The sequence below is a fragment of the Sceloporus occidentalis genome, unplaced genomic scaffold, assembly GCF_023333645.1.
Source record: "Sceloporus occidentalis isolate IW3139 unplaced genomic scaffold, rSceOcc1.0.p SCAF_4, whole genome shotgun sequence".
NCBI lineage: Eukaryota > Metazoa > Chordata > Lepidosauria > Squamata > Phrynosomatidae > Sceloporus > Sceloporus occidentalis.
This window is the reverse complement of record NW_028316984.1, coordinates 185892711-185915374: the sequence shown is the minus strand read 5'-3', so window position 1 is coordinate 185915374 and position 22664 is coordinate 185892711. Positions and strand designations below refer to the sequence as shown.

At 41.6% G+C, this 22664-nt stretch overlaps 1 protein-coding gene across 1 annotated transcript in view; it reads right to left on the bottom strand.

The window, feature by feature from the left end:
- The window catches only part of AMN (amnion associated transmembrane protein), a 144563-nt gene that overhangs the window by 96261 nt on the left and 25638 nt on the right, over positions 1-22664 (bottom strand). Inside the window, exons 2-4 of the mRNA XM_089523175.1 lie at positions 14249-14285; positions 9981-10099; positions 9843-9887 (exon numbers count right to left, since the gene is read on the bottom strand). Of these exons, the coding sequence (XP_089379301.1) occupies positions 9843-9887; positions 9981-10099; positions 14249-14285 (201 nt within the window). The remainder of the gene's footprint in view (positions 1-9842; positions 9888-9980; positions 10100-14248; positions 14286-22664) is intronic.

Sequence of the window (22664 nt, the reverse complement as noted above, 5' to 3'; positions counted from 1 at the left end):
CACCGTAGCAACCTCAGTCGCCATTCCCCAGTATGAATATTATTTGAAAAGGGGAGGTGGTGGTGTGGTGGAGAGGATGAAAAAGCAGATATTTTGACACAGTATTGTTTACAGCACCAACAAAAGGGCTATTTGCTTTCAAACAGTTCCGTTTCATCTGTGTGTGCTTGCTAGACTATTAAATGTTCTAAGTACGGCTTAGCATTATAGTTTAAAACGGTGTTATTTGATGGAAAGGGTCCTCGCGGAGCACGACAAATCTTTAGGAGACGCTTTCGACTCAGGCACTGGTGAAGCTGAAATGCATTAACAAGAAAACACAGATGGGGTGCGCAGAGAAAGGGACACACTCTGTCACGTAGCCCAGTTCTTTCACAAATGTAGAATTGTTCCCTGGCAAACACACTAGGGAGCTCAGAGCAGCCAGTTACTACAGTATGACTAGATGCTGTGGCTTGCTGAAGATACAGTATAGATAGAAAAGACAGCCAAGAAAAGAGTGCTACAATACTACAGCTCCTGATCCCATTCCTGTCTTAGGGGCCATTCCCACTGGGCATATAACGTGACGTATATCGCTGCGATTCTGACTTGGATTTTTTTCCTGAGTCGTAAAAGAATCTGACCCATCGTTCCCATTAAAAATGAGTGCAAACAGACCGGGGGTTTTTTACCTCTGTTTTCATTCCCATTGGTTTTTTCCCCATGGTAATTTGAAGCAGGTTATTTTGCTCCCCTTTCCCATTGCCCTTCCGGAAACTCTTTTTTTAAAAGCAGCTGTCAATCAAGTGACTAAGCGCTTGACGTCACAGCCAATCAATCGCTTAGGCGCTTTTCCCCTTGGGAAAGTGAGAAGGGAGCCTTTATTCCCCTCAAATCCCTTTGCATCCCAGTCTTCTGTGTCTTCCCATAGTCCCTCTGGAAGAGAGAAGGAACCTCTGTTCACCCCAAATCCCTCTGCATCCTAGGCTCTTCAGTGTCTTCCCTGCTTCCCACTCCACTGGGGGAAAGGCTATGCAAACAGTAATGCAAGAAAGAGAACAAGCGGGTGACACCCCCAAGCCAGCCCCTTGAGCACTGCTCCTCCCATCCCCTAGTTCCTGAATCAGACACCCTTGTCGTTCCCATTCGTATGCTGCAAATCAGACTCGGGAGGCACAGGAAAACTTGCTGAAAATGTGCTGCTAAATTAAACCAGTTTATCAACCACTGATTCGGGGTTTTTAAGGATAATTCGATCACATGGGAGTCAGATTCGAATTCCAATGGGAACGATATCGGAGCAATGTGGATCGAATGCGTGCTCAAATGGGAATGATGCACCCATGATTCGCATCCTGATCCGCGTTATAAGCCAGTGGGAATGGGGCCTTAAGAGGGTTGTTGGTTCACAGTGTGTTCAAGCCACAAGGGCTAACTATCGAGGATGGCTCTTTTCCACTTTGTTGTTTTTGGGCTGTGTTTTAGCCACTGTCACCCCACAAGGTGAACTCAGACTAGCCCTGGGAACTATATCTGGATGCAGCACCTGGATTCTCCATTTCAAGGACTATCTTGGGTTGGGAGAACCAAGGACCTTTTAGGATCCAGTCACTCATTCTCCATAAGCACACCACAAACATCTTAAAATTCCTCCTGTGGCACAGATCCTTTCCTTTCCTTTCCTTTCCTTTCCTTTCCTTTCCTTTCCTTTCCTTTCCTTTCCTTTCCTTTCCTTTCCTTTCCTTTCCTTTCCTTGTCACCCCCTTCACCAGCTAAAGCACTGTTTTTTTAGGGGCAGATCCCTGTATCTGTGTCCATCGCCTTGTGGGAACCACCCTGGAGATTTTTAACTTGGTCTGTGGTGGATCTGGGAGATCAGATCCATGACTGTTTTCCAGTTGGTGAACCGGCATGGGGGCAACCAAACCAGAATTTTAGTATTTTGCCCAAGGTGGAGGAAGGGCCCCTTCACCCCTCAAAAAAAGTTGATAGGCAGGGCTCAGTCAGAGATGCTAACCTCCCTGCAAAGCCGGCCATTGAGCCATCCTCATTCCAGTAACCCTGTAACTAGGGTTGCCATAAGTCAGGACCTCCAAACCGGGACAAATGTAGGACAGATGTAGGGCACGTTTTTTTAATGGAGGACATGCGAAAAAAAATGATTATTTTTTAAAAAATGTTAATATAAATGCATGTTTCTTAGGCATGATCAAAATGGAGGACATTTTGGCATTATTTCTAGACAGATGGCAGAAATGTACTTCCCTTTCTGGCCAAACACCCCCAACCTCCATTCCAAAACACACACAACAGCACATTTGGGCATTTCACATGGCTTTACTTAACATGGCCTCTTGCATCAGAGGCTTATTCCATAACCAAACCCCTTGGGTTTAACACTTAGCATGGTTTAACATGGCTATGCATATTGAACATGTCAAGGTGGTTTCACCGTTCTTGCACCAAGTGTACTTCTCAGAAGTGTGTACTTGCTCAAGGGACTTTGGTTTTTCTTCACTGCGCATGAGTTTGTAAAAATCACAGCAATTTACATTGGCCTTGCCTCAAAGTCTTTCTGATATCAATATCACCATTAAAGAACCAAAAACACACAGAAAAGGCACTTTGGAAAGTCACACTCTCTTGGCTTCAGAAACAGTGCGTCCATGCCTCTCAAGCTGACTCATATCATCATCATCATCATCACCACACTATCACTGTCAAAACAAGGGAGACTTGTTAGCATTGAAAGCACCCCCCCCAAAAAAAAAAACCATCTTGAGGCCTCTGGCCACTCACTCACCACCTCCTCCCCCTCCTCCTTTTCCTCCTCCTCCTTCTCCCCCTCCTCCATTCGCCGTGTGGCCTGGGGCGGAGGGGGTGGAAGAGGAGGAGGTGAGTGGCACAGGCGTGCGGGGAGGCACTGCCTCCACATTCGCCTCCTCCTCCCCAGGCCTCGCTGCCCTCCTCTTCCTCCCCGCCTCCTCGAGGAGGAGGAGGGCAGCGAGGCCCCACGGGCTGTGGCAACCCAGCTGCAACCGTGATTGTCCTGGTTTTTGGCGGCACCGAGGACGGGAGGGGCCCGGGGACACCAAAACCAGGAAATTCCCAGTTGCAGCTGGGTTATGGCAACCCTACCTGTAACTGGAGGTTTGCTGCAGGATTGGAGGTATGCTTCAGGAGGTACGCTCATATAGTAGTGCCTCTTTACAAACCTGCAACTCATTGTCTTTTACTACTTTTGCATCACTAGATCTTGCATGGGTGAGAGAGAGTGTGTTTGCATGTGTGTTGATTCCCTTTTTTATAAATAAACTAATTTGATCTGGAATCTGCTTCTGGGGGATATGGTGGCTTAGTGGTTAAGATGCTAATTCTGATGATCCAAAGATCAGAAGGTTGGCAGTTTGAGACCCAAATTCTTCATGATGGGGTGAGCGCCCATCACTAGTCCCAGCTTCTGCCAGTCTAGCAGTTTGAAAGCATGCAAATGCAAGTAAATAAATAGAAACTACTCCAATAGGAAGATAAACAGCATTCTGTACAGTCATGCTCGCCACATGATCACAGAATAGTCCTCAGGCAATGCTGGCTCTTTGGCTTAGTAACAGAGACCCTATGGGTCGGACATGACTTGATAACCTTGTCAATGGGGAATAGTCTAGGTAGAATTAATTGTTTGGAAGTCCAGTTCTACCATTGGAAGTGAAGCAATGCTAGATGCCATTAGTGTAAGAGATGGAATGTTTGTCTATGTACTATCTATTGCATCATTAAGCTTTTAAGATAGTATAAGCTTAACAGTATTCGGCATCAAAAGAACTCTTAGGGACTCCTGGAACAACATCCAGTTCTAGCGTAAGACAGATACCCATCAGTGCTTTGACACTCCAATTGAGAAGAGAGATTAGAAGTATAAGTGTCTGGAAAATAGCAGTTGGTGGTTAAGAAGGGAGGGAAATGGAGGGGGAAAGATATCTGCAGGCCTTACTAAACATTGCCATTCTGTTAGTAATGTATGCACGCATAAGTCCAATTTGGTTGCTGTAGAAATTGGGAAAGTTTCCTCCATTGTGCAATGACTAAAGGCCCCTAAAGACTCACCATTTAGCTGCTATAGCCCCTATTCCATGACCATTCAGTAGCTGGTGGGAGGTGGGAACAGAGAAACATCTGGCAGAATGATGCAGTGCAATGACACTATCCACCAATGATGCATTGGTCCAGTGAGACTCAGGTAGATTTCGATGAATGATGTCAGATTTCTCCATCTGGCTATAGGGATATAGTCAAATGCTTCTTCAATCTCCTCTGCTTTCTATGAGCCATTGAAGAGATGTAGAGTGGTGGTGGTGGGGGGGTGTTGGTAATAGCTAAATGGTGACTTCTTCAGAGGATGAGAGAAAAACCATAGTGTAGATGCACCTATGGAACTTTTACATTATTGTCCATAATATAGGATCTCAGCCATTACGTGGACTGTGTATTCCCTGTGATTAACATGTTTTCTCTCTCATGGAATCTTGCAAATGTAAGATACACAGTTAAGAACAATCAGGTGCCTGGTGAAACTAGACAATATGAATATTACATTTTTTTTCCTGAACTGCTCTCTTGAGTGGTTAAAGATCTTTGCTTGTCATAGCACATGATTGCCTTAATTGTTTATCCTGTGTGCTTCATTTTGTACAATTGTGTACCTAGCATGCATTCATCAGAAAGTAAACACAGGCTTAATTTGTAAGTCTAATTACTGAAGAACATATGTCTGTGGAAACCCCATCGCAAGGAGAGAAAGGTGTTAATCACAGGGAATACAAAGCCCCTTTAATATATAGTTTTATTCTTAGAGTTGGCTGAAAGGACCTTGTGGTGCAAGCTATCTTGGATTATTTGATGTGGAATAGTGAATCTGCTGTCCACTAGGGTGTAAATCCAGTTGTTAGTCCCAAATGGAATAGACGCATTAAATCAATGGGCTTTACATAAGGACTGGCTTCCCAATTTTCCATTGATTCAATAGAGCTACTTAGCTGGAGTTGGAGTCAACAACTGCATTTAAGTCTAGGGGCACTTAGATAGGTCCTAAATATCCTAAAAGTACCAGATCCCATCTGATCTTGGAAGCTAAGCTGGTCAGGCTTAGTTAGTCATTGGAGGGGAGACCAAAGAGTACCAGGTGCTGTAGCTATATTTCAGAGGAAGACACTGGCAAAACCATCCTGAGTATTCTGAAAAAACCACTCTGAGTATAATTCATTAGGTCACCATAGGTAAACAGATGACATGAAGGCACATAAATACTGTATACACAATGCTTTTCTTGCATTTACATGGATTATATTTTACATTTCTATGGGTACATCCAGACTGATTAAAAAGACCAGAAATTCCCAAACTTTGTTCCTGTTCTCTCTGATTTTATTTTGGAGATCCACTGACATTTTGTTTATCCCAGAATATTTTCTGTCATCTCCCGGTATGATCAGAGACGTTTTATACTTAGCTCTGTAGGTCAGTTTATTTTAACCCAGTATAGAACAGGAACAAAATCTGGAACTTTCGGATCATAGAATCATAGAGTTGGAAGAGACTACAAGGGCCATCCAGTCCAAACCCTGCCATGCAGGAAATCCAAATCAAAGCATCCCGAACAGATGGCTATCCAGCCTCTGTTTAAATACCTCCAGGGAAGGAGATTCCACTACACTCCAAGGGAGTGTGTTCCACTGTTAAACAGCCCTTACTGTCAGGAGGTTCTTCCTAATGTTGAGGTGGAATCTCTTTTGCTGTAGCTTGCATCCATTGTTCCGGGTCCTAGTCTCTGGAGCAGCAGAAAACAAGCTTGTTCCCTCAATATGACATCCTTTCAAGTATTTAAACAGGGCTATCACATCATCTCTTAACCTTCTCTTCTCCAGGCCAAACATCCCCAGCTGTCTAAGACGTTCCTCATAGGGCATGGTTTCCAGATCCTTCACCATTTTAGTTGCCCTTCTTTGGACATGCTCCAGTTTTTCAACATCCTTTTTAAACTGTGGTGCCCAGAACTGGACACAATATTCCAGGTGGGGCCTGACCAGAGAAGAATAGAGTGGCACTATTACTTCCCTTGATCTAGACACTATACTTCTATTGATGCAGCCTAAAATCGCATTGGCCTTTTTAGCTGCCACATCACACTGTTCACTCATGTGCAATTTGTGGTCTACTTGGACTCCCAGTTCCCTTTCACACGTAGTCTCCTTATGTCAGGTGTCCCCCATCCTATATCTGTGCCTTTCATTTCCACCCTAAGTGCAGTACCTTTCCGTGTTGAAATTCATTTTGTTAGCTTTGGCCCAGCTTTCTAATCTATTAAGGTCATTCTGAATTTTGATCCTGTCCTCAGGTGTATTAGCTACTCCTCCTAGTTTGGTGTCATCTGCAAATTTGATAAGTATGATCCCAATTCTGTCATCCAAGGTGGTGTACAGACCACCAGAAAGAGGCGCATCCCTGGTGCCTCTCTTTGCTTCGCGGGAGTGCCGCAGCAACCAAATTGTGCGGTGCTTCTGCACAGCAAAAAAAGGAGCACCAGGAAGCGGCTTCTTTTTGCGGCACACTTCGGCCGCCCCAAAGCACCAGTGACGGCGCAGTGACATCGCAGATGCATTGCCCCGTTTGGAGGTGGCGCAGCTGCAATGTCACCAGTACTCACTGCGTCTGGTGGGCGTGCTGTATCTGCGGTGCCCTCATCATGGGCAAGAGCTGTCGGGTGTGTGGGTGCTCTGCCCACCAGGCAGCCATCATACATGACAAGGGTGCCACAAAGGCCTGTCTGTTCTGGGCCCAAGTCATTGATAAAGATGTTGAATAGCACTGGGCCCAGGACAGAGTCCTGTGGGACTCTACTGGTCACTTCTCTCCAGGATGAAAAGGAGCCATTGTTGAGCACCCTTTGGGTTCGGCCGGTCAACCAGTTACAAATCCATGTAACAGTTACCTTGTCTAGCCTGCATTTTACAAGCTTGTTTGCAAGAATGTCATGGGAAACCTTGTCAAAGGCCTTACTGAAATCAAGATATACTATATCCACAGCATTCCCTTCATCTACCAAGCTGGTAATTTTATCAAAGAAAGAGATCAGATTTGTTTGGCATGAGTTGTTTCTCTGAAACCCATGTTGACTTTTTGTGATTATGGAATTGCTTTCTAGATGTTCACAGACTCTCTATTTAATGATCTGCTCTAGAATCTTTCCTGGTATTGATGTCAGACTAACTGGACGATAATTGTTTGGATCCTCTTTTTCCCCTTTTTTCCCCCTTTTTGAAGATTTGCCCTCCTCCAGTCTGCTGGGATCTCTCCTGTTTTCCAGGAGTTCTCAAAGATCATTGCCAATGGCTCTGGTATTATATTTGCCATTTCTCTTAATACCCTTGGATGTAGTTCATCTGGTCCTGGAGACTTATATTCATTTAGATCAGTCTGGATGTACTCAAGATAAATTAAAAGTGTAGTGATTTAAGAGTGTAAGGTGTGAGCCAAGAAGTCCTTACTTTAACTGTCATCACAGTTATGAACCAAACATATCCCAAAAATACACAGAACCCTTTGCCACTGGCAAGGAACCTATGACAGAAGTAAAGGAATTCCTCAGCATGTAAACTGAAGGGTGAAGGAATATTTCAATATAGAAAGATTGAACAAGATTACCTTGGAATTAAAATTGCATAATCTTAGTTAACTTTAATATTTTTAATCAAACTATAAAAATGCCTGTCCTCAAACAGATGTTCCTGATATCAAAAGAAAAACTACCAGAGGCATTTATTCACCTCCTTTCTTGAGGTTAGTTAAAGGCCATTCCATGCTGTGAAAGCAGTAGCCTCAGTGGTGTAGGCAGTATGTATTACTGAAATGATATAAGTAGTTTGAATCTTTATGTTAATTTGTTCACATATACGTCCATTAATTTTGTATCACTAATATGGTGTATTTGCATAAATGTTTAGATTTTGTACTGTAACAAGGATGTAGCTGAAGAAATCTCCTGCAAATGAAACGGAGACTAGAATTTTCCCAGGGTCTCTTGTTCTACTACTCCTAGTCCTTGATTTATGCACACTGCTTATCTTTCATGTAGGAAATTCAGAAATCAGGAATTTGGAGCTTTCCAACAAAGGGGAAACTAATGACTTTCTAAGAATTCAGGGACTCTCCAGCTTCAGAACTGGGTATTTCTGCTGGGCTTTTCCTACAGACTCTTTGCAAGACTGGTTTCATATGTATTGTTCACTGTTGGTATCGATAAATGTATTGGTCGGTTGTGGTCTCTATTGTGATATATTAGAGCTTTGTTAATTTTTCTGTGTAATATAATACCTTTTACATCTTTTAATATCTGTTTGTCTCTAGTTGTTTCTAGGTTATTAGGGGTTATGGTGGTTTTTGATACAGATGTTCCTGGAGCAGAAATAAAGTGTTTGTCAGAGATTTGAAGGGTTAAAACACAGCACACAGGAAAATGCTTGATGTGTGTGTGTTTGGCCATGAGCATTCAGCAGAGTGGCAAGGCTGATCAAACTCAGCTGAAGCTCATTGGCTCAAGGACCCTTCAGTGCCCAAGTGCACATAGCCATTGCTGATGAAACCATGTGTCTAGATTGCACAGGAGACACATGACATGGCTACACACCTGAACTCACTGGGTTTGAGAGACCACATGGTCTGGAGACTATATAAGCCCAGGGGTTGCAAGGGTGTGGTGTGGGTTAGTAGAACGAGTTGGACTGGTATGTTTTGGAGTTTTAGAGATCTAGTTTTGTATAATAGCACTGTGAATAAAGAGCACTTTGGGAGACTTAGTTTCTCTGGTGGTTTATCAGAAGAAGCTATAGCATCGGTTTGCTGTGTGTCCCCGGAGGTTCCTGCATTGCTGCAGTTCCTGGAAGACATCCAGTTGCTGTCATCCCAACTTGGACTTTGGAGCCACGCTTCGGCTCCTGGAAATTTGCCAGCTCTGCTCCAAGGGTCAGATTTAACCCCAGGACTTGTTTGAGTTGCTGACAGTGGTTGTTGGACCCCAGCAGTTGCGCTGACAGTGTTTTGTATTGTTGCCTTGTGGGTATAAAGTGAATAGGTTCTCACTTTATTGTCTTTTTGGTCAAAGTAGAGTGGCCATCTCAGGTAGCAGATTTTGAAAATCATGAAAGAGTGACGAATTGTTAGTTATTGAATATGTTATTATTGTAATGTAAAGGGTGCGGAAGAAGTACTTTAGGAATTTTATGCCTCTTATGTCAAAATAATTTGACTAGCTTTAGGTGTTTTATGTACCTTGACTTAGGCACATAGTAAGCAAAACATGTAATCATTGTCAGGAAGGCTTTTATACAAGGTGTATGTTCTATTTATGGTTTTAACTTCTGTATGTTTCATGTAATTATATATGGTTTTAGTAAGATGTTTTTTGTTTTGAAAAATACTGTAAAATTTTAAAACAATGTTATCTGTGAACTGCTTGGGTCTCTTTTTGGGAGGAAAGGTAGCATATAAATGAAGTAAATTAATAATAATAATAATAATAATAATAATAATAATAATATAAGTGAAGTATAGGATACCATTGGCTGATTTCCCTCTGGCCAGGGCTAAATGTCTCCCTCAAAATAACAGAAGGCAAGGAAATAGTGCTAAGATTATGTGTGTGTGTGTGTGTGGGGGGGGTGTTTAACAATGTAATACAGTAAAACCTACAGACTGTACAACAACGCAGACTACAACAATTGGCTTTCTAGTCCAGCTGCACCACAGAACAGCTACTTCAGCCCTTTACAATGTTTGGTTCTGCATGTCATGGTAATGGGTGTGCTTACCATATCTGTCAACGAATGTGTTGCCTGAACAAAGACCGACACAGCCTGGAAGAAAGAAAAAGAGTTAAGTATCTGGTCTTATAAACTGCCAGGATGATTGACAGCAAAAATGTTCAGTTTTTTAAAAAAATCAAGCACCTCATTGCTGTCAAAAAGGATGAGATCTCTGGCACATGGAACACGACCTTTGTCCCAATTGGAGGTATTTTCAAAATTGGTGTTTGGAATCCATTGTTTATACATAGCACTTGAAGTACCTGAAAGAGAGAAATATAGAATGGAATATCAATGAATTTGCCTTGGGATGATGTAATTTTCAGCAAAAGGATAGTTCCTAACACTATCATTCGTCCCACTGAATTACCACACTTGACAGTAATGGGAAGTCCAGTAGGCCCTTGGTATCCGCTAGGGTTTGGTGCCAGGACCTCCCATGGATACCAAATTTATACTTTTTTGGAACATTTTCAAACCGTGGATGCTTGAATCCGTGTATAAAAAACCCGTGTATAAGAAGGGCCAACTGTATATGTATATGTATGTGTGTGTGTATATTAAAATCATGGATGGTTGAATCCATAGATGAAGAATCTGTGGATACAGAGGGCTGACTTTATGACCCTTGACATTTTACCTAATGTGAAATAGATGCTTTTTACTATCCCAGTCAAGCCCCCCCATATTTTATACCTACGGTCCCACCACATGTCAGAAAATGTCATGTGAAAATCTCTGGCTTTCCCAGGTGCACCAGTTCCTATAAACATTGTACTTTGCTGTACCTTTCAGCAATAGTGCTTTACGGCATAACACTTCCTGCCTGCACCATTTTGTTCAAGCAGTGTAATTGCAGTTTTCTTTCATTTCTTTCAAGTTACAACTAATGCGACATCATCATTTCAAAAACACAGTAAGTGAGGTAGGACCCAGCACAAGCTCGGATAAAATAAGTTGTTTATAAATGAAATGGGTGTACCTTGTGGTGCCATGGATTTTCTATACAGTCTGTAACAACAGAATGTTCCTTGGTCATTGTTGTGTGTCCTCCAGTCATTCATGACTTATGGTGACCCTAAGGCAAACCTATCACAGGGTTTTCTTAGCAAGTTTCTTCAGAGGGGGATTGTCCTTGTCTTCCTCTGAGGCTGAGAAAGTGTGACTTGGCCAAATCACCCTTAGATGTAGAGTACTTTGTCATACCATCAGTGCTGAAGAAAAGTACATCTCACAGTCCACCTTGCTTTTATATATGGAATGAGAGGATGCAGCATTTATTTCTTTGATTCTGGAAATGAAATGGCTTGAGCCAGCCCTGGTCAGTAGAACAGCTGGCCTAGTATCTCCAGGGTGCTAACTCTCCATATTACATACAAACTAATTCACAGACTTTGCCTCTTCAAGGGCCTGAAACCTCATGGGCAGAGTGTATACATGTATATTTTGTAGGTATAATACTTTCTAATACATTTTAATACATAACCATGGGATGGCTTTCATATCGGGGTTTTGTATGGCGTGTGTGCTGTAGTTACGGTTTGGTGTTGTTTTTTTAATGCATATAATTTTATATTTATTTGATGTTTTTAGTTTTATCTGATGTTTATAATTGTTTTTAAAATGTTTGTTGTAAAGTTTTTAAAAAGTTTTTATTGTGAACAACCCTGGTAGAAAAGCAGCATAAAAATGAAACAAATAAATAAATTATCTTAAGGAACAAGGGCGGAGAAAGTAACCTGGAGTGGGAGGAAACCCATTTGCCCTTGTCTCTCCTATGACTACAGAAAACAAGTGCCCGGATAGATTATGATAAGGGAAGCAGCTATATATAAATCAATCCATTCCAGGACATGCATAGATAATCCAGGAAGGTGATAATCAGGAATATGCGGGGGCAAGGTCTCAGTCCATTCAGAAGTCATGAAAGAAAGACACTAGTCCAGATAACTGGCACCAAAAAGGGTTATCTCAAGAGTTGGTTAAATGTAGCCAGTCCAGAGACAAAAAAATCTCAAGAAATACACAGCACCAAGAGTGCTGCCAGTCAGACTCCCAAGGGTTGTGAGCTTTATAGCTGGCTGCCTTCGGCTCCCAGGTGCTTGATCAGTCAATATTTTCTATTTAACAGACGTTGACTCCTATGAAGCTGCTCCTTCTCTCTTTGCTGGACTTCAAGAGATGGAGTGACTCTTCAGCATCTTTTATGTCCTACTGAGGAGGGAGTCTCTCAGTTGCTTCAGTCACCAGCTTCTCAAATTCAGGGAAAGAGGTGTCATCTGAAGCCAGAAGCTCCTTACAACCCTCCTCCCTTTCATCAGTCATCATATTCCTCAAATTCAAGAGTTATGCCACTGTATATGCATTCGGAAGAATGTATGAACCGTGCATAATATCATCATCTCCCTCTTATTTTCAAGATGGAAAGATGATTTGAAATAGATTGCTTTGGCTTGTTTGGCTCATTTATACGGCGGTGTCTGAGGGGGACAGGATGCCTAGGCACAGCTAGAAACAGCAGAACAGGAGGAAGTGGGTGGCAGTTCCATTAGAGCAAGGTTCATAATGAGCCTCTCCAAGCCAAGAAACCAATTATTTGAGTCTCTCTTCTCAAGACAAAAGGAAAATAGTACAGCTTGCAAAGTTCACCCTATTGGACCCTAGCATCATTCATCAATAAAACTGGGAAGGCAAGGAACATTATATTACTAAAAATGTTAAGATTACTTACATTGCCTGGTCACAAACCACACCAGCTCTCCCTGAAACACAATCCTATTTGAGGCTTAAAGAAAAGCTGATAGCTAAAAATCTGGAGTATTCAGGCTCATTGCTGGGACCAGGAAAACTGACTGAAATGTATTTTAAGAATAAGGTTGAAGAAAAGTGTCAATGGCTGATTGTAATCAAGCTAGTAACATTTCATTTACAGCACACTTCACCAAAATCTGATAGGGATAGAACCCCCTAAGCCAGGGGTAGGCAACCTATGACCCGCGGGCCAGATCCGGCCCGGCGAGGCCTTGGGACCGGCCCCAGCCCGGTCCTGCCGCCGATTGCCGCCGGGGCCTTTGGCCTATCAGGAGGAGATGGGCAAGCGGAGGCAAGCGTCAGGCAAGGGGGACAAGGGGAGCAAGCAGGGGCAAGGGGGGCAATTGTCTATAGAAGCCTCAGAAACATGCATTTATATTAACATTTTTTAAAAAATCAGCAAAAAAATTTCGCGTGTCCTCCATTTTTTTAAAAAGTGTCCTCCATTAGAAAATTTTGTCCTACATTTGTCCCAGTTTATTTATATATATATATATATATATATATATATATATATATATATAATTATTTAATTATTTATTTTTTGGCTTCGCCCCCCCCCCCCCCCAGTTGTCTGAGGGACAGCAACCCGGCCCCCAGGTCAAAAAGGTTGCCTACCCCTGCCAGAGCATTTGTTCTGCTTCACTTATATTACTGTCTTCACCCCATTTAGCCATTTAGGTATAGCAAAATCAAGGACAGACAGACATTATCACAAGGACAAGCAGGTATCTTGCTGGTTGTTGCTGCTTCATGCTTTGAAGGTGACTTTGACTAATGGCGACCCTCTCATAGGGTTATTTTTTATTTTTTATTTTATTTTATTGATATGCCACCTTTCTCCCAGAGTGGGATCCAAGGCAGCTCACAGCAGGAAATGAATCAAAATTCACAGTGCAGATTTAAAAAAAAAACACTTAAAATAATCACAGTTAAAACAATATGAAATCATTTTAAAGCATACAAAAATTAAGAAATAAATAAAACACATACACACCCAGTAAAAAAAAGCCTCCTCTGAACAGGCTCCTCTGACTCCCAGATCTCTTTCACACGTAGTCTCCTTAAGCCAGGTGTCCCCCATCCTATATCTTTGCATTTCATTTTTCCGCCCTAAGTGCAGTACCTTACATTTCTCCATGTTGAATTTCATTTTGTTAGTTCTGGCCCACCTCTCTAATCTATTAAGGTCATTTTGAATTTTGATCCTGTCCTCTGGGGTATCAGCTATCTTCCTAATTTGGTGTCATCTGCAGATTTGGTAAGCATGCCCCCTATTCCATCATCCAAGTCATTGATAAAGATGTTGAATAGCACTGGGCCCAGGACTGAACCCTGTGGCACCCTATTAGTCACTTCTTTCTAGGAGGAAGAGGCGCCACTGTTGAATGCCCTTTGGGTTCGTTTGGTCAACTAATTACAAATCCACTTTACAGTCACATTGTCCAACCCATATTTTGCTAGTTTTTCCCCAAGAATTTCATGGGAGCCTTGTCAAAGGCCTTATTGAAATCACAAAATTTTCCATCCCTGCCTTAAGCCTTGTATACTTTGGAGGCTACAATTCCAGCATGGTCAGGCACACTGGCAAAATTTTCTACCTCTTACCCGTAATATAAACTGGTCTGGGGGCAGGTTCTGTTAAGGGAAGATATCTAGAAACAATTTTCTTTCTTTTTTTTTCACCTGCATTCTTCTCGGTCTTCATTCATGTGTGCTCACCTTTCTTCCTCCCATTCAACCAAGTTTGTTAGTTTGCTTCTTGACTGATTTACTAATTATTAAATGTATATACTTCCCAAGTGATAAATGCCCTCAGGGTGGTTTGCAAACATAAAACCACAAAGCAATCAATAAAATCACAACCCAAACAAATAGTAAGCCAAGCCAGTATGAAAATGCTAAAATATTACGATGCTAAGAAAAGCAAATGAAACTTAAATAGTAAAAGCAGAAACAAAAGGGGAAGGTGAGCAGAAAAATAATAATCAATATGATCTAGTGTTGTGGAACATCCAGCTCTTTGCATTTCATTTTAAGGCGAGATGCAACACCACTGTTCCATTATCTGAAAGGCCAGTGAGCTGAATGAATGTTGATGTAATCCAAGGTTCCTCAGGAAAAGCTGCACTACTCAAAGTGAAAAATGAGATGAGATAGGGAAGCTGAGAAATCCCATCTTTGCTCATTCCAGTACAAACCAACCTGGACTAATGCAGACTGTACCACATTTGGTCCTTCTCCAAATATTGTGGCAGAACTCTCTGCTCACAAAGCCTATTGAAATGTGTACCTTGAGGAAAAATACATTCAAACAATGTACCAAAATGTACATTTTAAAGGGAAATTTAAAGGCAGATTTTTTTAAAGTTGAAGATTAATGAAGAAACAAGATGGAACAGACACAGATAATGTGTCTCTTTAAGAGACATGCCCTGAATTGTAAATTGTAACAGAAGCACTACTTTCACTTTTGAGTGGGTGTGATCGTCTTCATGTTCCAGTTAGAATTGATTAGTGTCTAATTCTAAGGTATCATTTTACTGTTGTTTTTGAATAAATTTGGTTTCTAAAGTGACCCTGATAAGGACCAATGGGAGACAGAGGAAGCCAATGCAAATTGCCAAGGCCAAGCAGTCTGGAAGGGAATTTGGTACCTGGCTATGGGCACAATTCTGTTAGGGACATCCGCATGCATAACTTTCCTTTATGTGTGTCTGTGTATGTATGTCCTTTTTCAGGCACCGCAGAGGATGGCACTCCCTCCCTCCCTCCCTCCCTCCCTCCCTCCCTCCCTCCAAAGCACCCAAAGCTCACCCCCAGAGTTACTGAAGTCACCTTCTATGACCATTTTATGCTTTGTGACAAGCAGCAGGACTGGAGAATGATCAGGCTATGTCTCCATGGCCAGATGCAAAACCACAGAATCACAGACTCACAGAATCGTAGAGTTGGAAGAGACCACAAGGGCCATCCAGTCCAACCCCAAGCCATGCAGGAAATCTCAATCAAACAGTCCCCAACAGATGGCCATCCTCTGCTTAAAGACCTCCAAGGAAGGAGACTCCACTACACTTCAAGGGAGTGTGTTCCACTGTCGAACAGCCCTTATTGTCAGGAAGTTTCTCCTAATGTTGAGGTGGAATTTCTTTTCCTGGAGCTTGCATCCATTGTTCCTGGTCCTGTGCTCTGGAGCAGCAGAAAACAAGCTTGCTCCCTCCTCAACATGTCATTCCTTCAAATATTTAATCAAGGCTATCATATCACCTCTTAACCTTCTCTTCTCCAGGCTAAACATCCCCAGCTCCCTAAGTCATTCCTCATAGGGCAGTGATGGCGAACCTATGGCATGTGTGCCAGAGGTGGCACTCAGAGCCCACTATGTGGGCACATGTGCTGTCACCCCAGCACAGAGTTTGCTAGAGTTTGTTACTAAAAAGCCAGAGGGACATGGCACTTTGCAATAAATTAGTGGGTTTGGGGTTGCAGTGGGCACTCAGCCTCTAAAAGGTTCACCATCACTGTCATAGGGCATGGTTTCCAGATCCTTCATCGTTTTAGTCGCCCTCCTTTGGACACGCTCCAGTTTCTCAATGTTCTTTTTGAATTGTGGTGCCCAGAACTGGACACAATATTCCAGGTGGGGCCTGACCAGAGAAGAATAGAGTGGCACTATTACTTCCTTGATCTAGACACTATACTTTTATTGATGCAACCTAAAATTGAATTGTCCTTGTTAGCTGCCGCATCGCACTGTTCACTCATGTTCAACTTGTGATATACTTCGATTCATAGATCCCTTTGACACGTAGTTTCATTCAGCCAGGTGTCTCCCATCCTAGAGCTGTGCCTTTCCTTTTCCTGCCCTAAGTGCAGTTCCTTACATTTCTCCGTGTTGAATTTCATTTTGTTAGCTTTGGCCCAGCTTTCTAGTCTATTCAGGTCATTTTGAATTTTGAACCTGTCTTCTGGAGTATTAGCTATTTCTCCTAATTTGGTGTCATCTGCAAATTTGATATGTATGCCCCCAATTCTGTCATCCAAGTCAATGATGAAGATGTTGAATAGCACTGGGCCCAGGACAGAGCCCTGTGGGACCCCACTGGTCACTTCTCTCCAGGATGAAAAGGAGCCATTGTTAAGCACCCTTTGGGTTCGGCCGGTCAACCAGTTACAAATCCATGTAACAGTTACTTTGTTTAGCCCACATTTTACAAGCTTGTTTGCAAGAATGTCATGGGAAACCTTGTCAAAGGCCTTACTGAAATCAAGATATGCTATATCCACAGCATTCCCTTCATCTACCAAGCTAGTAATTTTATTAAAGAAAGAGATTAGATTTGTCTGGCATGACTTGTTTCTCTGAAACCCATGTTGACTTTTTGTGATTATAGCATTGCTTTCTAGATGTTCACAGACTCTCTTTTTAATGATCTGCTCTAGAATCTTTCCTGATATTGGTGTCAGACTAACTGGACGATAATTGTTGGGATCCTCTTTCTTCCCCTTTTTGAAGATGGGAACAACGTTTGCCCTCCTCCAGTCTGCTTGGACTTCTCCTGTTCTCCAGGAGTTTTCAAAGATTATTGCCAATGGTTCCGATATTGCATTTGCCAGTTCTTTTAATACCCTTGGATGTAGTTCATCTGGTCCTGGAGACTTAAATTCGTTTAGTTTAACAAGGTATTCCTCTACTATCTCTTTACTTATTCTGTACTGAAATTCCCCTATTCTATCCTCTGCTCCATTTTCCTCATGTTGAGCACCCTTTGCCTTTTCTGAGAAGACTGAGGCAAAGAAGGTGTTGAGTAATTCTGCCTTTTCTCTATCTCCTGTTAGCATTTTGCCAACTTCTCCACGCAGTGGCCCTACCATTTCCTTCTTCTTCCTTTTGCTGCAGACATATCCAAAAAATGGATTTTAACCTCTCTAGCAAGCCTGAGTTCATTCTGCACTTTAGCTTTTCTGACTTTACCCTTACACATGCTAGCTATTTGTTTGAATTCCTCTGTGGTGATTTCCCCGTTTTTCCATTTCTTATACATGTCCCGTTTAAAACTTAACTCAGTTGAAAGTTCTTAGTCATCCATCCTGGTTTCTTGAGACATCTCCCATTTTTCTCCCTCATTGGAACTGTTTGAGATTGTGCCTTCAGTATCTCCCTTTTGAGAAACTGCCATCCATCCTGAACTGCCTTCTCTTTTAGTATTCCTTTTTTTTAGATATAATTTTTTATTAGGTATTTTTAAAACATATATAAAAAGAACATATATTTATACCAATCATTCAAACCATAAAAAACAATATCCACAACAAAACAAACATTATATAGCTAGGGATACCCCAACCAACATATATATCATACATTCTTCATTTGTTAGTTCCTTTCTACCAGTCTTTTATGCTAAATCCATACAGTTTTTTGATGATCTGTTAAAGAATAATATATTTATGATTCTAATTATACTTGCACTTACACGCTTATAATTTACCTTACAGTCTTCCTTTGCAATATATGTAAATCATACAAAACCGATCTCGCTAATTTAAAGTAAGTGCCATTGGATTCTATAGTTAAACATAATTTGATTTTCCAATTGTTACATTAATATAAATTAGACTGAAAAATTCAACTTAAACTAATTCCGTTCCCAAAACTGCATTCTTTCCCCCCCCACACACACACACACTTTCTGGAGATACAAATTGTATTCTGATTCCTCTTGAGAGCTTGTCCATTTCCATCATGTCCAGTAGTTTAAACATCCATTCCTCCTTTGAGGGTATTTCCTTTATTTTCCATTTCTGAGCGTACACTATTCTTGCAGCTGACAACATATAAAATAAAATTTTACCGAACTTTTTTTCCAACTGTTGTTCTGTTATATTAAGCAAAAAGACTTCAGGCGAGAACTTAAGAGCTATATTAACAATTTTCTTAATTTCCATAAAATATCAACTTCCAGAATTGTGTTTTTATCACAGCAATTCTACCCAAGAGAGAAAGATTCAAGTTTTTCCAGTTTTCCAAATCTATTTTAACGCTTTTCCACATTTTATCAGAATTATTAACAAATAATTCAGAATTTTTATTTGAAACCCAAATGCCCAAATATTTAATATTTAATTTTTTTCCTTAACTTAAATCCTGTGGCTTATACTAACTCTTTAGTTTCAGCTATAGTCATGTTCTTGGTTATTATTGCTGTTTTTTCTTTATTTATTTTCAATCCCAAGACTGATTCAAAGACTTTAAACTCCTTTATTAGTTCATGGGAATCATTGATAGGGTCACTAACAGTCACCATCAGGTTATCTGTAAATGCTCTCATTTTATGTTCACTTCCTTTCATTTTTATACCCTTAATCTTAAGGTTATTTCTTATATTTTGAAGTAGAACTTCCATAACTAATACAAAAAGCAATGGTGACAGAGGGCATCCCTATCTGGTGCCTTTACATATGTTTATCATTTGAATTCTCTCTCCAATGACATTTAATCTGGCATATTGTTTTTGATAAATAGCTTTAACCCAATTTACAAGTCTGTCCCCCAATTCTAATTTTTCCATTACACAAAATAACAATTTCCAAGAAACATTATCAAAGGCCGTCTCAATATAAGCAATTTTCTTATCAATATGTACTTCATGATACTCAGTCAAATCTATAAACTGCCTAATATTATCTTTAATGTATCTTTTAGGGACAAACACTCTTTGATCTCTATGTATCAAGGATGGTATTACTTTTTTAATTCTCTCAGCTAAGATGCTTGCAAATAATTGGCCTATAGTTCTTAACAAAGAGATTGGCCTATAGTTCTTAACTTGTGTTGGGTCTCTTTCTTCTTTAGGGATCAATGAGATTACTGCTTCTTGCCAGGTTGAAGGGAAGCTATCTTCTTTTAAGCCATTCATCATATATTTTAAAGGTTCAATTAGTTCCAGTTGAAATGTCTTATAATATAATGATGGAAACTTAGCTCCGTTGAAAGTTCCTTAGTCATCCATCCTGGTTTCTTGAGACATCTCCCATTTTTCTTTCTCACTGGAACTGTTTGAAATTGTGCCTTCTGTATCTCCCTTTTGAGAAACTCCTATTCGTCCTGAACTCCCTTCTCTTTTAGTATTCCTGACCATGGGATCACCCCCAGTATTTCTCTAAGTTTACTGAAATTGGCTTTCCTAAAGTCTAGAATGCATGTCTGACTATGCCTAGCGTCTCCTTTCCATTGTATAACAAACCTCAGGAGAACTTGGTCACTTCCACCTAATGATCCCACCACTTGCACCCCATTAACCAAGTCATCCTTGTTGGTTAGGATCAGATCTAAAATAGCTGACCCCCTTGTTGCCTCTTCCACCTTTTGGACAATGAAATTGTCTTCCAGGCAAGTGAGGAATTTGCTAGACCTTGAGGATTTTGCTGAGTTTGCTTTGTTGTACTAGGAGTTCAAGTTCATCTTGCTTATTTCCCATGCTCTGTGCATTAGTGTAGAGACACTGCAGACCAAGGGTCCCATTTACTTGCTGCCTGTGCAAGGTTTTTTTGCCTCCCACTGTTGGGTCCTTGCACTATTTGTCTTGTTTCCTCTGTGTCAGTTTGACTAATTTCTCCAGCCCTTTCGCCTTCCTTAATATTGTGTCCCTCCCCCACGAAACTCAGTTTAAAGCCCTCCTGATCAAATTCTTGAGACTGTTTGGCAAAAACATTTCTGCCAACTGGTGTGAGATGCAACCCATCCCTTGCCAGAAGTCCCTCCTCATGGAACCGCAGCCGATGATCAAGCAATCCAAATAGTTCTCGCGGCACCATCTGCAGAGCCAGTTGTTTACATCTGCTATTTTCCTCTCCCTTCCTGGATCATGCCCTTCAAGTGACAGAAGAGACGAGATGACAACTTGTGCATCCATTTCTTTCAGCTTCCTACCAAGAGCCTCATAAACCCTTCTGATGTTCTGCAGGCTGTGTCTTGCAGTATCATTGGTTCCCACGTGGACCAAAAGGAAGAGGTATTGGTCAGTAGGCTTGACCAGTCTTGTCAGCCTCTCTGTCACGTCATGGATCTTTGCTCCTGGGAGACAACTCACCTCTTGAGACATCTTGTCAGGCCTAGAAATCACTGCTTCTCTACCTCTCAGCAAGGAGTCCCCCACTATGACCACACGCCTCCTACAAGGCTTAGCAACAACTGTTCCCTTGGGTGGGACTCCCAGGCTCCCCTGCTCTGTCCCTGAAGCTCTTCCTCATCCTCCTTGATAAGGGAAAGACTTCAAATCGATTCTCTAGCTGCAAGCTCCCAGAACAATCCCTTGTTGGCCTACTTCTCTGTGTGACATTCCTCCAGCTGTCTGCCTCCTTTGTATGGGAAGTGACCTCCTCCGCCCCAGCAACTTCCTCTGCGTGGTACTCATCCAAGATGGTTAGTTCCGTTGTGTCCAGGAAATCCTCTTGCTCCCTAATATGCTGAAGTGTATCTACTATGGACTCCAGCTGCTGTACTTTCTCCTCCAAGAGTGCTACCCACTTGCACTTGGTGCATGTGAAGTTCTCCAATTCTGTAGGCAAGAAGACAAACATCCCACAAGTGTTGCAGGTGACTGCAGCAGTTCCCTTAGTGTCCATACTGCAAAGTCTTTAGTAATCACTGAAACAGGACTATTGGCTTCCTCCTAAAAAAAAAATCCTCTGGTAAACACGAATGTAAAATGGTCTTTTCACCAATCTGTCACTGAGGTCAAAATGATGACATCAGTGCCGAGGACTCTGATCTCAGTGGTGCTGTGATAATTTCTCATTTGCCTATGGTTTCATAGCCTGGCACGTCTCCAAACCTGCCTGCTCAGCCGTGCATGGTGCCTTTGGAGGCTTTTCAGTAAGTACCCGGAAGTGTATGTCTTAATGTAATGTAATGTAGTGTAATGTAGTGTAGGTCTGCATGCAGATATTTATACTACACTGAGGGGTTGCTGGATTGAAGTGACTGTTGCTTAGGCTTCTGGCTTTCTTGACAGCATCATTATACATCAATTGCTTTGACACATCCATTGTAAAATGAATTTCAAACAAAATAATAATGATATATGAAAGTCTGCATGTTTTAGAAAAACGTATTAGAGTCAGTGTGGTATAGTGGTTTGAATGTTGGACTATGACTCTGGAAACCAGAGTTCAAATCCCAGCTCAGCCATGGAAATCCACTGAGTAACCTTGGGCAAGTCACACTTTCTCAGCCTCAGAGGATGGCAAAAGCAAATCTCCTCTGAAGAAACTTGCCAAAAAAAACCCATGATAGCGTCACCTTATGGTCGCCATAAGTCAGAAATTACTTGAAGGCACACAACAACAACAACAACAACAACAACAACAACATAAAAGTCTTTATTAGAAAATACTGAAGATTTTTAGCTGATCCAGACTTGCTGCAAGAGAAAGCAAGAATTACTCCACCTTCATCCTTTTTTGATGTGTGAGATTTTAACAAGGAAGCAAGTATTTGGCATTGCCAGCCATTCTCAGCTACCCAAAAGTGCTAGGCCATGTCTGTAGTTGCTAAGCAACCATCAACTCCCCCCCCCCCCTTCCAGCCTTTCCTTTGGAAGGTGTTCGCTTGGGATGAGATGGCAAAGAGTCCTATAAAGGAAATTTATATCTGGAAAAGAAAATGGGCTCAGAATAGAAATAATGCACAAACATAATCCCAGAAATATCTTAACAGAAGTTTAAAAGATCTCAACATCACTTCCATCTCTTTAGATCCCTAAACTGAGCAAACTAGGATGAAACCCATCAAGCTGCTTGCAAATTCCTTTGCTTCATTGCACATGAGTTAGGATTGCCAAAGTAAAAACTGGAGCTGTTTCCTTTACCACTAATGGTTTGTAGAAGAGGGAATTTCAGCAAGTGCCGCTTGCCTTGCAACCAGGTAACAAGAAACACCTGCTGAAATTCCCTCATCCGCATAGCCATTAAAGATGCAGCAGACAGCTTCAGTTTTTGACTCTGGCAACCCTA